Source organism: Temnothorax longispinosus, chromosome 7 (genome assembly GCF_030848805.1).
Source record: "Temnothorax longispinosus isolate EJ_2023e chromosome 7, Tlon_JGU_v1, whole genome shotgun sequence".
NCBI lineage: Eukaryota > Metazoa > Arthropoda > Insecta > Hymenoptera > Formicidae > Temnothorax > Temnothorax longispinosus.
Genome location: NC_092364.1, coordinates 17468158 through 17481895, shown reverse-complemented (window position 1 = coordinate 17481895; position 13738 = coordinate 17468158). Strand labels below are relative to the sequence as shown.

General features: G+C 37.3%; 1 protein-coding gene across 2 annotated transcripts in view; it reads left to right on the top strand.

Annotated features, from left to right (window-relative positions):
* The window catches only part of LOC139816857 (uncharacterized), a 67539-nt gene that overhangs the window by 18340 nt on the left and 35461 nt on the right, over positions 1-13738 (top strand). The window contains exons 1-2 of one of the 2 annotated variants that reach the window (XM_071784637.1): positions 7476-7642; positions 8246-8285. The exons of the other annotated variant lie outside the window; for it this stretch is intronic. Of the exons in view, the coding sequence (XP_071640738.1) occupies positions 7529-7642; positions 8246-8285 (154 nt within the window). The 5' untranslated portion in view covers positions 7476-7528. Of the gene's footprint in view, positions 1-7475; positions 7643-8245; positions 8286-13738 lie in introns of those variants that run through there. 2 annotated transcript variants of the gene reach the window in all.

The following is a 13738-nucleotide window of genomic DNA, read 5'->3' as shown; positions in this document are numbered from 1 at the left end:
TGCAGTTGTAACATGTAAACAAGAACCAGGTGAATGACAGTGAGCTTGAGTAATGCTACCGGATGCCGGTTATAGACCTCACGTAATGTTAATTAACATATTCAACATCCGGCCGTATTTATTTTATAAATTACTAGTGCGACCTCGAAAAAAAAAATGATTAAACTGGACAGATAAGAAATGTGCGTGCGCGTTTGTTCGAGTCCGTAAATTCGGTATTCTATTGCTCAGCGAGTATATGTAACGCCAGTTTTTCCTACCGGTCGTATAAATTACATCCGCGCAGTGGCGTGTAAATTATTCCGGATAATCCGCATAATCGCGTGGCGAAGGGGCTCGAAATTAAAAAACGTCTTGATGGAGAAAAGCCACTTCGAGAAAAAATAACTTAATCAAGTCAACCGTCAAATTACCGTTTATTCAATTGTTGGTAGAAATTTTCGAATCTCATTTTCGGCGTTCTCGTGAAAACATTAGTAATTTTAAATAGCAAGATTTCATTTTTCTGCCCGTTTAATACAAAATAAGTAATTAAAATAAATCAAATACGATGTATTTAGGTCTTAATTTAGTTACATTTATTCTTAATATATATTTTTATATTTGATATTACGAGAATTTATCTTGACATAGTATTATATTGATATTACATGCGAATTTAATATGTCATGTGATCAGTACTGTATAGTTTTTACAACTAGACAACAATGTTTTTTTACATAGTTTCTAATTTAATTATTCAATTTCATAAAGATGGAAAGATGGAAGATTAAAATTGTTAATTATATTATAAATTATTTTATGACTTTTTAAATTATCGGATTATGTTCCCGTGTTCTTACCTATCCGTACCTTTACCTTACTCGTATCCCTATTCGAGTCTTACCTATCCGTACTTCTATCTATCCGTAATCCTACATATCTTAGTAGGTACACCGATCGCGAATATACGCAATTTATGGAGGGGCCTTATACGTGCTGGTTAATCCAGCAAGATCCTTTACTCGCGATCACTCGAGATCCGGGAAATAGAGTGCGAATTAAGATTTAATTTGCAACAAGTTAGGATTTTAATTTGCGAGGGATTGGAATTTAATACGACGGCATCATTCCGTCTCTGATTACGTACGATCACACGTATGCGAAAAAATATTGTACGCCTACTTTACGCACCTTTCACCTATATTGTTTGGTGTTGTACACCTACCATCATTTATCAATGTGACGTTATATACGTATTATATATGATGTTGTATATATATATACTACATATATACATATACATATATGTATATCTTACATATGGTTATTCTTCTAGCCAGATTAAACTTTTCGTTGCCTCTGGCCTTGAGTAATTCAAAAAGATGTAATAGTGAAAAAGGGTGATAAATTTCCATTAGTTTTATTGTGATTTTGTAATATTTTCGCGCGATATACATCTTCACGAGTTTGTGTAGAGAGAGATTGATTTATTAAATATTAATCTAATACTACATTGTTACGCGTTATCATAATTTATATTAATATAACATCTTAATAGAAAAGCATATTTTCAAAATCAAGTATTATGACATAAAACTGTTTAACTCAAAGATAATTATAAAATTCGTATATTCCGTGATAAAGGAGAGAACTTCTGAGTTCTTATTTTATTACACCGATTTTCTTACAAAATATTCTTTCTAATTTGTTCTAGTTCGTCAATTTTAAAATAACAGATCTATGAGATGTCATGTACTTGTCACTTGTCTATAATATTATACTATTGTTAATTGCATGCAAATATGTATTCAGTAGCGTATATGTACAATTAACATATGTGATTATAATTTTTCTCATAGACGTGTTACTTCAATATAAAATAAAAGTTCTTTTGTCACTCACCGATGCGCTGTTATCATAGCGGAGTTATCAGTACTACGTTGATTCTGTAACACAAATATAAGATCTACATTATAGCAGCGCTCAAAAGATCAATGTCTAAAATAATTAATTGTGAGTATCGAATTTTATATTCTTTCTTTAAGTAGATATTGAATTGAATAATTATACGATTTTCGCGGAAAAAGACACTCTACTTCTCAAATACAAGTTCTCTAAAGATTTATTAAAATTCCTTTTCTCTAATTTTGGTTTGAAACATCCAAATAAATTAAACAAACAATTAATTAACTGGTATTGTACAAATAATAAATTACTCACTCCAAGGTTGCTCCGCCGACGCTCGATGCCCCTCCTAGGCCTCCTCCTCCTCTCAGATTGTCAGCCCTCCTCCTCAGGTTGCACGACACTCGCGAAAAACATTCGCGGATAATTACGATCGCGTGCGGACCAATTATCAATGAAAATCTTTTGTACGACACTTTCGTTTATAAAACACTTAACAAGTTATCCAGTTCTATCGAACACAAGTCGTATTTCGAGCAACGAAAACACCTGAATCTTATCGGAAGCACTACTGCTGGCGGTGAACATGAATATAGATCGAATAAACCTTAAAAAAAAGTTCTTCGTCCAACTACGGCACTCCCGACGCGTGACGCGACGAACCGGTTCGTTTATTCAGTTTAATCGACAACGATAGGCACGTTAGTTAAGTCAAATACTGAGCCCACTACGCCAAGGTGTATACCTATGAAAAGAAACGGTCAAAGAAAAAAAAACGCTTAAAGAAATGAGCAACAGACACAGATCGAAAAGATATAAAAAGTACGATAGAAAATTATATACGTGAAAAATATGTAAAAATGAAAAATGGAAAAAATATAAAATAAAACAAACTATTATATATTTAAATGATTTAATATAAAATAAACTTATATATATAGCTATTTTAATAATTATTCTCTACTTAGTTCTAAAAATATTAATGTATCTTTATTGCACATAAATGTATAAATAACAAGTCGTCGATCACGACAGTCGCGATAACCGATGCGAAATCCCGTGAAATATGAAATAATATTTATAAAAGATTGATATATCGCGGTTGTTTTTCTATTACTTGAGTCACTGCGACGATACGCGAGACGGCACGCACTGTTACATCGAGTGTTGGAGCACGAATAATAGCGACCTCCCGATCCTCCCGTACGCGGTATCGGCGATCAAAAAAACGCTCGGTGCGTCACAAACATATACCAAGGGAGGTATGCCAACCGAAATATTTAAAACTTTAATAATGTGCAGACTTTATAACGAGTCACGTTTCGAGAGATATAAACGTTACGGTCCACAAAATATCTTGCTAACTGTTTGCTCGAGTCTCGCTACGCGAGAATGATAGAGTTTAACGATAAAATATTTTATTACATATAATATTATCTTTATATGTATTATAATATATATTTTTGTATATAATAAAATTATTGTATCATATTTTTGTGACATTCGCATCGGCAGGTATTTCCTGCAAATCCTGTCCATACATAAAATATTTTTTAAAAAGTAACAACGAGAGAGAGATGTTAATATTTGCGTATAATATTTTCTACCCGATTCAAAAACAATTTTTATTTTGCGGAAATTATTTCATCGTTATTTCATCGTCATTTCATCGTCATATCGTTTATCGAGTATATTCCAGCTGCAAAATATCTTTTGTCATGTTTGCGAGTTTAAATACATTTAATACATTATCAATTTCAAGCACTTTGTCCGTATTGCAATTGCTACTCTGTTAATTAACGTTACACCGAAATGTATCGAATAAACCAATCGATCTATAATAGCACTAAGCAATAAGCTCTATTCTATGCTCGCGTTCTTGCATGTAGATATGCACAGTAGCGAATTCGAACAATTGCACATGTTCCGGAGTTAAACATTCGCGTTAATATGTAATTACAGTATTATATCATCTCATAAATTTATTTCAAGGTATAATTAACTCACTTGACGGTTGTTTCGCCGTCGCTCGATGCTTCCCAGGCCCCAGACTCCTTCCTACTTTCTTTGTTATTCAGAAGATTCTCGTGAAAACGCGTTAATTGTCGAAAGTGATAAAAAAATAACAATAGCGCGAAACTTTGCATGGCACTTCCGATTAACGCCCGATATTAATAGCCGTGCACGACGTGGCAATTCCGTAAATGTATGAAGCACTATTAACAAACGATCCGCTATTTTTCGTTATACTTAAATTAATCGATCCGGCTGTTCGAACATACGTTACTCCGCTCTAATCCAGAAAAAAAACGATAACGGACATGTCTGCACGTATCGGCGAAGAATGCAAAGCGCGACGCGAGATAAGTACGAATCCATGTCGCTGAAAAAAGCAATCGTCGCACAAATCTACGCGACACGATAAACTAAACTTGCCATTCTGTGTGGCATACGGAGGAAACGTGTAAGACTTAAGGACGTTGGACGTTCTCTCGTCCTTATACTAGAGAAAATCGATTTTCTTAGGATTTTCTTGAAACTGTGAATATACGTTAATTTAGGTGTGCTTTATGTGTGGTATAAATTTCAGTACCTCTTTCGGTAAAAAAATAAAGATACTGAGCCTCAAAGTTTCAACTTTTACTAATGAAAAGGTTTTCCAGGCCAAACGGTAAGAGATACGAAATTGGCCAAGAGGACCAAAGTTGCTCCTCTCGACGAGTTCTATAAGGAAAAAATGCCAAAACTAAAAAAAATTAAATTAAAAAAATTTGTTTTGTAACTTTGAGGCTCAGTATCTTTATTTTTTTATACCGGAAGAGGTACTGAAATTTATACCACGCATAAAGCACACCTAAAAATTAACGTATATTCACAGTTTCAAGAAAATTCTAAGAAAGTCCATTTTCTCTAGTATAAGGACGAGAGAACGTCCTTAAGCGAATCAACTAATGACAAGTGAGAGTTTTAAAAGCGTGATTTTTTTCGACGGAATCTTGCGTTTTTCCGTACGCTACATAACTCTTGCCGCTTCGATTTCTACTGCGGATGAATAAGTCGCGCGATATATCTGCTCGGATAAATAGCCTCGATACGTTTAAGTATCGTTAACAGTGAGAGTCGAGTTACCACGTATACCCGGCATTACCTAATTGTAGGGGAAGAACCGCGCCTCGAGAGGTAATAATGCGACGAGCGGGCGGACCGAGAAGCGCGAAAATGCTTGCTCGCGCTTGAAACTCGGGCAGTAATGTCCAGGGCTGCGTACCAAAATTCACTCTGGGTAAAGTAAAATCTATAGTTCACTTCACGTACACTCTACAGCATTTTAATTAACTAGAGTGAATTTTTGGAACGCAGCCCAGAACGACGTTTCTGCGTTGCCGAGAAAACTGAGTTTCGCGTGTGCGTAACTCAGCGTAACTTGTGTAATAAAAAGTCGGCTAATAAAAAGAAATCACTCACCGGCCGACGCGCAACAGCGGAGTTGTAAGTTTGTAACCCTGCGTTGATCTGTAACACAGAAATATTTTTACATTAAAAACAGGGTCCACAAGATAATCAATACTTGAAGCAAATGATTATCGCGCCCGCGTTAAATTTTTAATACGTTATTTCAATATCTGATTTAAAAATTGTGATGGAAGAAACAATCGCGGCCGCCGCAAGCGGCCTCATATTTTCGCATTAAGTAAAACTCGTTCGCAATCCACGGAAATTCATGGAAAATCGTGCAAGTATATTACGATCGTGTGAATAAGAGAGAACGCGACGTTCGCGACGTAATATCTTTTATGCAACACGTGCATGGAAAGTACCCCATTACGCACGCTACGCGTGCGTGATAGACCACTTTCCAGGCACTTGCAACATAAAATAGGGTGTGTAAGCCGTGCGTAAAGATGAAAATTCCTGGGTGCGGTTACCGCACTCGCCTTCGGCTCGTCCGTCAACTCCGCACCCGGGAATTTTCATCTTACGGCACTTGTTACACAAATAACTATTCTCGCATATGCGGAGATCGAACTCCGTTACTCCGAAATTGCGCCGGAGTTAAACCTCGAAAGTGACGAAATCCACAGAACGCCAAAATAATAAATGAATAATAATTACTCACCTCACGGTCGCTCCGCCGTCGCCCGATGCCTCCCAGGCCTCCTCCTCCTCTCCTCGGTCCTCCTTCGATGTCGCAATTCGCATCTCCATCGGCGCACTCACTCATACGACGTTCAATTCACACGCGAAAGTATCGTCGGTTATGATCGCGCGACACTTTCGACACAGTCGACACTTTGCACGGCACTCCCGGTATTAATCTCGCGACGCGGCACGTACTTAATTATACACGGCGACGGAAAAATTACGTCGGAGAAGCTACGAACGAAGCCGTACGATCCGCTCGACGCCCGTGACACTTGCCGTCCCGCAGGTAGACGCGACGAGTGGAGTTTAAGATGGCGGAGAGAGAAGTTTTCGTTAATCGCGCGGCCAACTTCACTCGTCAGGAGCAACCGTCGCGAGAACGCGCTATACTTGCTGGCGATTTGTCAGGCGATTTTGATTAACTGCAATTAAATCAGTTTCTGAACGCTGTGTCCATTACCCACGATCGCCAGATATCGAAACACGATTAAAAACGAGGTTGAATGTATGATGTTTATGAATGTATGATTAATAGACACCGCACACCGCATTAATTAAGCACGTCGCGGCGTTACTCGTAACGTAGAGTCCGCTCGTATATATTTTATGCGTGTTCCGAAAACGATGGCAACGTTTTCGGCAAATTCCGAAGCCGCGCTACGATCCGAGAGCAAACGGTGTTTACAACGCGGCCGCGGCTTCTCGGCAACTCGGGAAGTGGGGACGGAGTGGGAGAGGGGTGACACTAGACATGGCCTGATCGGTGCGCGCGGCGCGCGCCGCGCCGCCTAGTTTGTTTACTCCCGCTCCATCCCCCCTTCTCGAGTTACCGAAAAGCCGTCCGCGGCGTCCGCATACCTATCGCGCGGTGTGATCGTGTCGCGCGGCTTCAGAACGAAGTTGCCGTCGTTTTTTCGGAGCACCGATTATGGATACGAGCGGACTTTACATCGAGTAAGTAACGCTGCGACGTGTTTAATTAGCTACGATCACAGTGTCTATTGACGTCGTGTTTCGATATCTGGCAACCGTGAGTGATAGACAGTGTTCTTAATTGCAGTTAATCAAAATCGCCTGACAAGCAGCAAGTGCAGTGTGCTCGCGACGGTTGCTCCCGACCAGTGAAGTTGGTCGCGTGATTTACGATATTCTCTCTCCGCCATCTTAAACTCCACTCGTCGCGTTTATATCTGCGAGAGATCACGGGCCGACGGGCGTCGAGCGGATCGTATAGCTTCGTTCTCGTAACTTTGCCGACGTAAATTTTCCGTCGCCGTGTAAGTACGCGTCGCGAGATTAATACTTACCGGGAGTGCCGTGCAAAGTGTCGACTGTGTCGAAAGTGTCGCGCGATCATGGCTGCGTTCCGATATATTCACTGCCAGTACTGAAACTCTGTAGTGTACGTTACGCAAACTATAAATTTTTAGTACTTGAAGTGAATATCGGAACGCAGCCATAACCGACGATATCATCGCGTGTGAACTGAACGTCGTGAATGAGTGCGCCCAAGTGCGCCGACGGAGATGCGAATTGCGACATCGAAGGAGGACCGAGGAGAGGAGGAGGAGGAGGCCTGGGAGGCATCGGGCGACGGCGGAGCGACCGTGGGGTGAGTTATTATTAATCGTTTATTATTTTCTTCCTTTCGGAGTTTAATTCCGGCGTATGCGAGAAAAGATGTCACGTCGCGAACGTCGCGTCTCTTTTAGAACCATTCTATACCGTGCGTCGCAAACGCTCCGTCCAGTCGCCGAACGATGGAAACAGTGCTAATTGAAAAATGAAAAGTGTTATTTCCGATTGCGCTTATAGTTTGTGGTAGTCGAAAGAGAGTTGGCGAACTTTTAACTTTCTGGTGACTGCAACTGGCAATCGGCAATCGAAAATAGCACTTTTTAACTAGCAGTTGCTGTCTTTTGCAACGGCGACGGCGACGGTGCGTTGGCTACGTATCGTAGAATGGTCCTTATTTACACGGCCGTAGTATTACTTGCGATTTTCCGCGCATTAATTATGCGAACGAGATTAATAATGCGAAAATATATGCGGCCGCTTGCGCCGACCGCGATTGTTTCTTGTATTAGAATTTTTAAATCAGATATTTGTTGAAATAACGTTTCAAAAATTTTTAACGCGGGCGCGTTGATTATTTACTTCAAGTATCAATTATTCTGGACGTTGTTTTTAACGTAAAAATATTTCTACGTTACAGATCAACGCAGTATTACAACTCCGCTGTTGCGCATCGGCCGGTGAGTAATTTTTTTTATTTTAATGTCGAGGCAATGGATTTGTAAAAATTTATATTACAAATGTAAACAAAATGTACGTATATGAGAAATGAGATATTATAAAAGAGTTAGAAACAATCTTTTTCTAACACACTGGAATTATTAAACATTATATCAAAATTTTTAATTTAAAATGATAAAATTAATGTAGCAAAGTATTTTGTATTACTTAATCTAATGAAATATTTGAATACATTATTTATTCTTACAGTTATTAGTTATTACAGAAAAAATTAAGACATTAAAGATTAAGAATATAAAAATATGTTACAAATGAATTAATATATTACAATCTATTGCCTCGAAATGGATGGGCTCGGAAATGGATAGAATCTATAGAGCCTCTAGAGCCTAGAAAATTTTTTTATAACTTATGTAAAGAAAATTAGGCTGTGACTTAAGCACGGTATTCAGTGGCGCGGGGCAGCGCATCGTTCGCGCAAAAACAAGCTTCAGTTAACTTGTTATCACCCGAAATTTTCGACATTATGTAAGGTAGATTTACGTTGAATATTGCGTTCCTCCTGTTTCAAACAAACTTCGGTGAATGGAGACTAAAATATAATTATAGTTTACCCGGGAACAATCACTTTATTTTATTTTTGCATAAACGGTTGCCTGGGGTTTTTTACATCACAGTCATTGTTGTTAATTACATATTGCATATTTTTGATTGTTCTATAACGAGTTCTATAATTTTTGGTGTTTGAGGACAGTATGTATATAGATTTATTCAATATTTTCCGGAAAAAAAATAAGAGAAACGAAAAAATATTTAAAAAACGAAAGAAGCATACACATTAAAATTACTGTGAGCTTTATTTTTTTGATACTGAGGGTGTAAAAATTACCCCGGGTGATCAGTCCTGGATTAACGTAATTATGGAAGCATTTCTCGTTTTAAATATAAGTATAAAATACAGGTGATATTCGAATAACACGGTACTTGAATTGCACGGAGTGCGATATCTCGAATAGCACGATAAAAAATTGCGACAATTTTTAAGTTTTTTTTTTATAATCCCTGGAAACCAAATGCCCAATTTTATGTGGATGTGGAGTTTCGAATTGCACGGTTTTCAATAGCAACGTGATCTCCAAAATTGTATGAATTCTAAATCTCGAATTCCTGTATCGTCTAAAATTTCATATACTGAGTGTGCCACAATTCGCAGTATTAATTTTGATGACATATTTCTAAGCAAAAAATAAGACAAAAAATTAAGGCAAATATATCGACACTGTAGTACAAATTTTATGTTATTTAAATCGATTACTGTAAATGCTTTCCATTTGAAAAGTATTACAGTTTCGATATTTTCGTTTTAGAATTTTTGTCATATTTTATGCTCAGGTATATATCATTAAAATTACGATTACGAGTTTTATGGGACTGCTTATATTTAGAAATATACGTTACTTTTCAAATTAATTTTGTGAATATGGTTTATTATCGTTTCACATTTACGCTTTGTTTCATCAAAAGTAGCAATTAATTTCGTTTAATTGCAAATTTCCATTAGAAAAGGATTAAATTATTTGTTAACAGTTATAAATTTAATTAAATTTCAAATTAGATCATGTTACTGACAATGAGAAGATATTTATAATATGTCCCAGATTTATATCTCTTATTTATACATATATATCTAAATGTACATACTAAATTAAACGAACACCATTAACCGATAAGCATATCGTATAGACAGCGTATGTTATTCTGAGACTTGTATTTAATAAAAATTTTGTCGAAGAACTCAGCTGAAACCAGTTTTGAGATATATGATACGGTTTAATAAGCAGATCTTAAGAATTAATTACATACTCATTACGTTATATTTGCATTCGCAATTCGATTAAGAAACTCAGACGAAGCTTGTTTTGAGACACAACCTGAGGTTTCTTCCTCGCTGTTCAATATTTAGAAAAAAGATGGTATGTATACATTAAAAATTTTTTAATATCTTATAACATTTTTTCAAAGATGACTTCAAAAAACAATTGTTTAAATACGATCACTTAGAATAAAACACTACACGGAAAAAAAGACTTGGTTGAGATAACCAAAAAAATGGTCGCCTCGACCAAGTGCCTTGATTATATATAAGACAGCTGATATCTTGGTTACATATACCAACGGCACTTGGTTAGACTGCCGTAGTTGGAGCAACCATGGTACTTGATTGGACCATCCAAAAGAAATTGGTTGATGGAACCAACTATCATGACTGATGCAACCAACGGCCGTAGTTAATTTAACCATCTTTATTGATGAAATTAATAGATCGAAGCACTAGAAAATTATACATTTTATATGAAATATTTTTTGTAGCTCAGTTTATCCGTTAAAATATTTTTTCTTATTATATAAGAAAAAATATTTTCACGGATAAACTGAGCTACAAAAAATATTTTACATAAAAATGTAGGTATAATTTTCTAGTTAATTGCGGTTCTGTTGTTGATGACGATGACGACGACGACGAAGATTCGCGCGGTCGGTGCACTCGTGTCAAAAGTCTTCGATTGCGGCAAAGCAACCGGCGATCGCGGGACGGTGACCACGACGATGATGATGACGGTGACGATGACGGCGCGCTGGGAAACGTCGCACGCTCATAATTCACCTCCGCGCGATCCGCGGCTATCAAGCCGCGAGTTCTCCTACTTCTCCCCTCGCGGCCTCGTCCGTCCTTTCGCGGTCGAGACGGCGGCGTACGTACGTGGCGCGTATCCGTGTCCAATATCTATGAAGTCGACCGAAGCGGAGCGTAGCCAGACCTAAGCCAAGCCGAGCGAAACCGCGCCAAACCGCGCCACGCCGCCGCATCGCGATGTGACGCACGCGGTGCCGCGCCGCCCCGGGTCGCCGATCGGTCGCCGACGTGACCGAGCGCGCGGAAAAAGTCGATGAGCCCCTCGGGGCTCGCAAGCGTCGCCCGACCGATACCCGCACACGACGCCGATGAGAAAAATCGAAGACTTTTGACACGACGCAACGACAGGTCGAACGACATCACGTCCGCACGTCAGCACGTTCAGGCTTCGACTGCAATGCAGCCATGGCGGCCATGGCCCCATGTCTTAATTTACCAAGAACTTGGTTAAACTAGCTACGGTTATTGGTTGTGAGAACTAATTTCTGGGTGACCAATCGAAATACAGTTTCTTGGTTACCTCAACGAATTGCGTTGGTTATAAGCACCAATAGTTCTTACCAAATTTGAATTGTCAAACTAACTCAGTGTACATGGTTACGGCAACCAAGTCAATGGTTGTAGTTACCAATATATATGTAACCAAGAAAAACTTGGTAAATTCAACCAAGCCTTTTTTTCCGTGTAGAAATTCATAAACAGCTTTTTGAAGCGCTCAAATTAATTATATTATTCTTTGTCATGACATTTTTGTATTTTATAAAGCTGATGCTGAATGTGGTGTTTTATTTTAAGTGATCGTATTTAAACAATTATTTTTCTTGTATTGCGTAAATTGATTTAATAAAATAGCAACTTCTCAGGTAATACCCTAAAGGATAGTCGAAAATTATGTGTGTCTATTATAAACACAAAAAATAGCTTACTCACAAATGAAGTATATGTATATTTATTACGTGTTCATTAATTGCATAATGCATAGATTATTTTTTTAAACAGAAAACGTAACTCATATTAATATATTATTCGGTTATTACGCATGGAACGTTTCGCGCGATAAAACGTAGCATATTTCGAAACGATCAGCGAAATTGCTAGCAGCGTCCATAGCATCGATAAAGTGACGTTCTAAGCTTCGCAAGATAGTTTCTCTATTCAATTAACTTCTTCCGTTGGCGAAATTATTAACGTCGGAAATTTGCATTTTACGAGACAAACGCGCTTATGCGCTCATCCTCCGCGAATATAAGCGCAAAGGGAAAATCGATGGAATTTTTACCCTACAATTTCTATTTGTACAAGGATTGTATTAAATTAATGGAACAGATTCGATAAAAAATGGCTGTAATAATTGGATAAGATTTTCGGAATGATTTATTCTGGGTGTTTTCCGTTATTATTAAAAATTGGAAATGTAAAAGTTAATGAATTTTTCTCAACCGGGTTTTTAATCCAAGCAACTTTTATATTCTGCTTGAGGACGTTGTATTCAATATCGTACTTTAATATAAATCACACACATATTTTTGTATGTATGTAAAATATTACTGTATTATTATTTTGTTTTTATTATTCGTGATACTATTTGATATTAGTAATATTCCATGCTATTATATTATATTATTTTATCACATCAACATCTTGGAATTAGAAGAATGATATGATTTTAAAAGTAAGAAGGAGAAGAATGTGTAATTCAGATCGAGCATAAAATATTCGTCCTTTTATGACCAGACCGCAGAATGACGTTCCAATTTCGAGAGAGGAAAACATTAAAATTCTCATTCTCTCATATGACGTGAATTATATGAACGTCGCTCATTTATATTAAGTAGAATTAATGATTATTTATTTAGAAGATTTATTTTTATTATCACACATATTACAATTTATGCAACATAAAATATATTTAATTAAACATTAAATATATTTATCTTTACAAAATTGCTGACGCAAATCTATCATTTTCTAATTTGGTATTGAAAAGCAACGTTTCTTCAGATTTGTGACACGCATTATTTGTTCGTTCTACAATACTTTCACGAGTCAGTTGAGTTACAACCGAGATGGAGTTTCAACGATAATACGGAAACTGGCGCGTTGGGTTTTAGCGCGACTATTAATCTCTTTGCAATTTTTATATGGGGAATGTCAACGTGCTCCAAATGCTACGTGCATCGGAAAGAAACACGCGGAGTGTTAGCGGCGTCGATTTACCGCGAGATCTCGCGAACGAGGCGACTTCACGCTATCGTCAGTGTTGATTAAAGGGATCATTAATTAACATACTTCTTTAATGACCGCCGATATTACTTTATAATTGGAGTTAATTTTCCCGCTTGCGGACTGTTGCTGCCAGCTACGGCGCAACTTCGGAAGATAAAATATTAAGTAGGGACGTGATTGAGGTGAGATTGCATGCCGGGAATACTTTTATAGTCCGCCGTACGAGATTTTTTTTTGCATTGTCGCTTAATGCACTTGTATGTCTCAAGATAAGATCTCCGTTTTGAGATTATTACAGTGGATTGAAATTTATATGTAACGTGTGCGTAAAAATTACTATACTAATTGATGCTTCACATACGGTGTAATTTTACAATATCTTTATTATTATATATTCTTATTACGTATTAAGAAAAAAATAAGATATTATTATCCTGTGAAACTGCTTCTCTTTCTTTTCTTGAATAACAATTGCGCAAACGCAATGTAAACTGACTATATGAAAGATAATAATCAATGACTAATAATTAT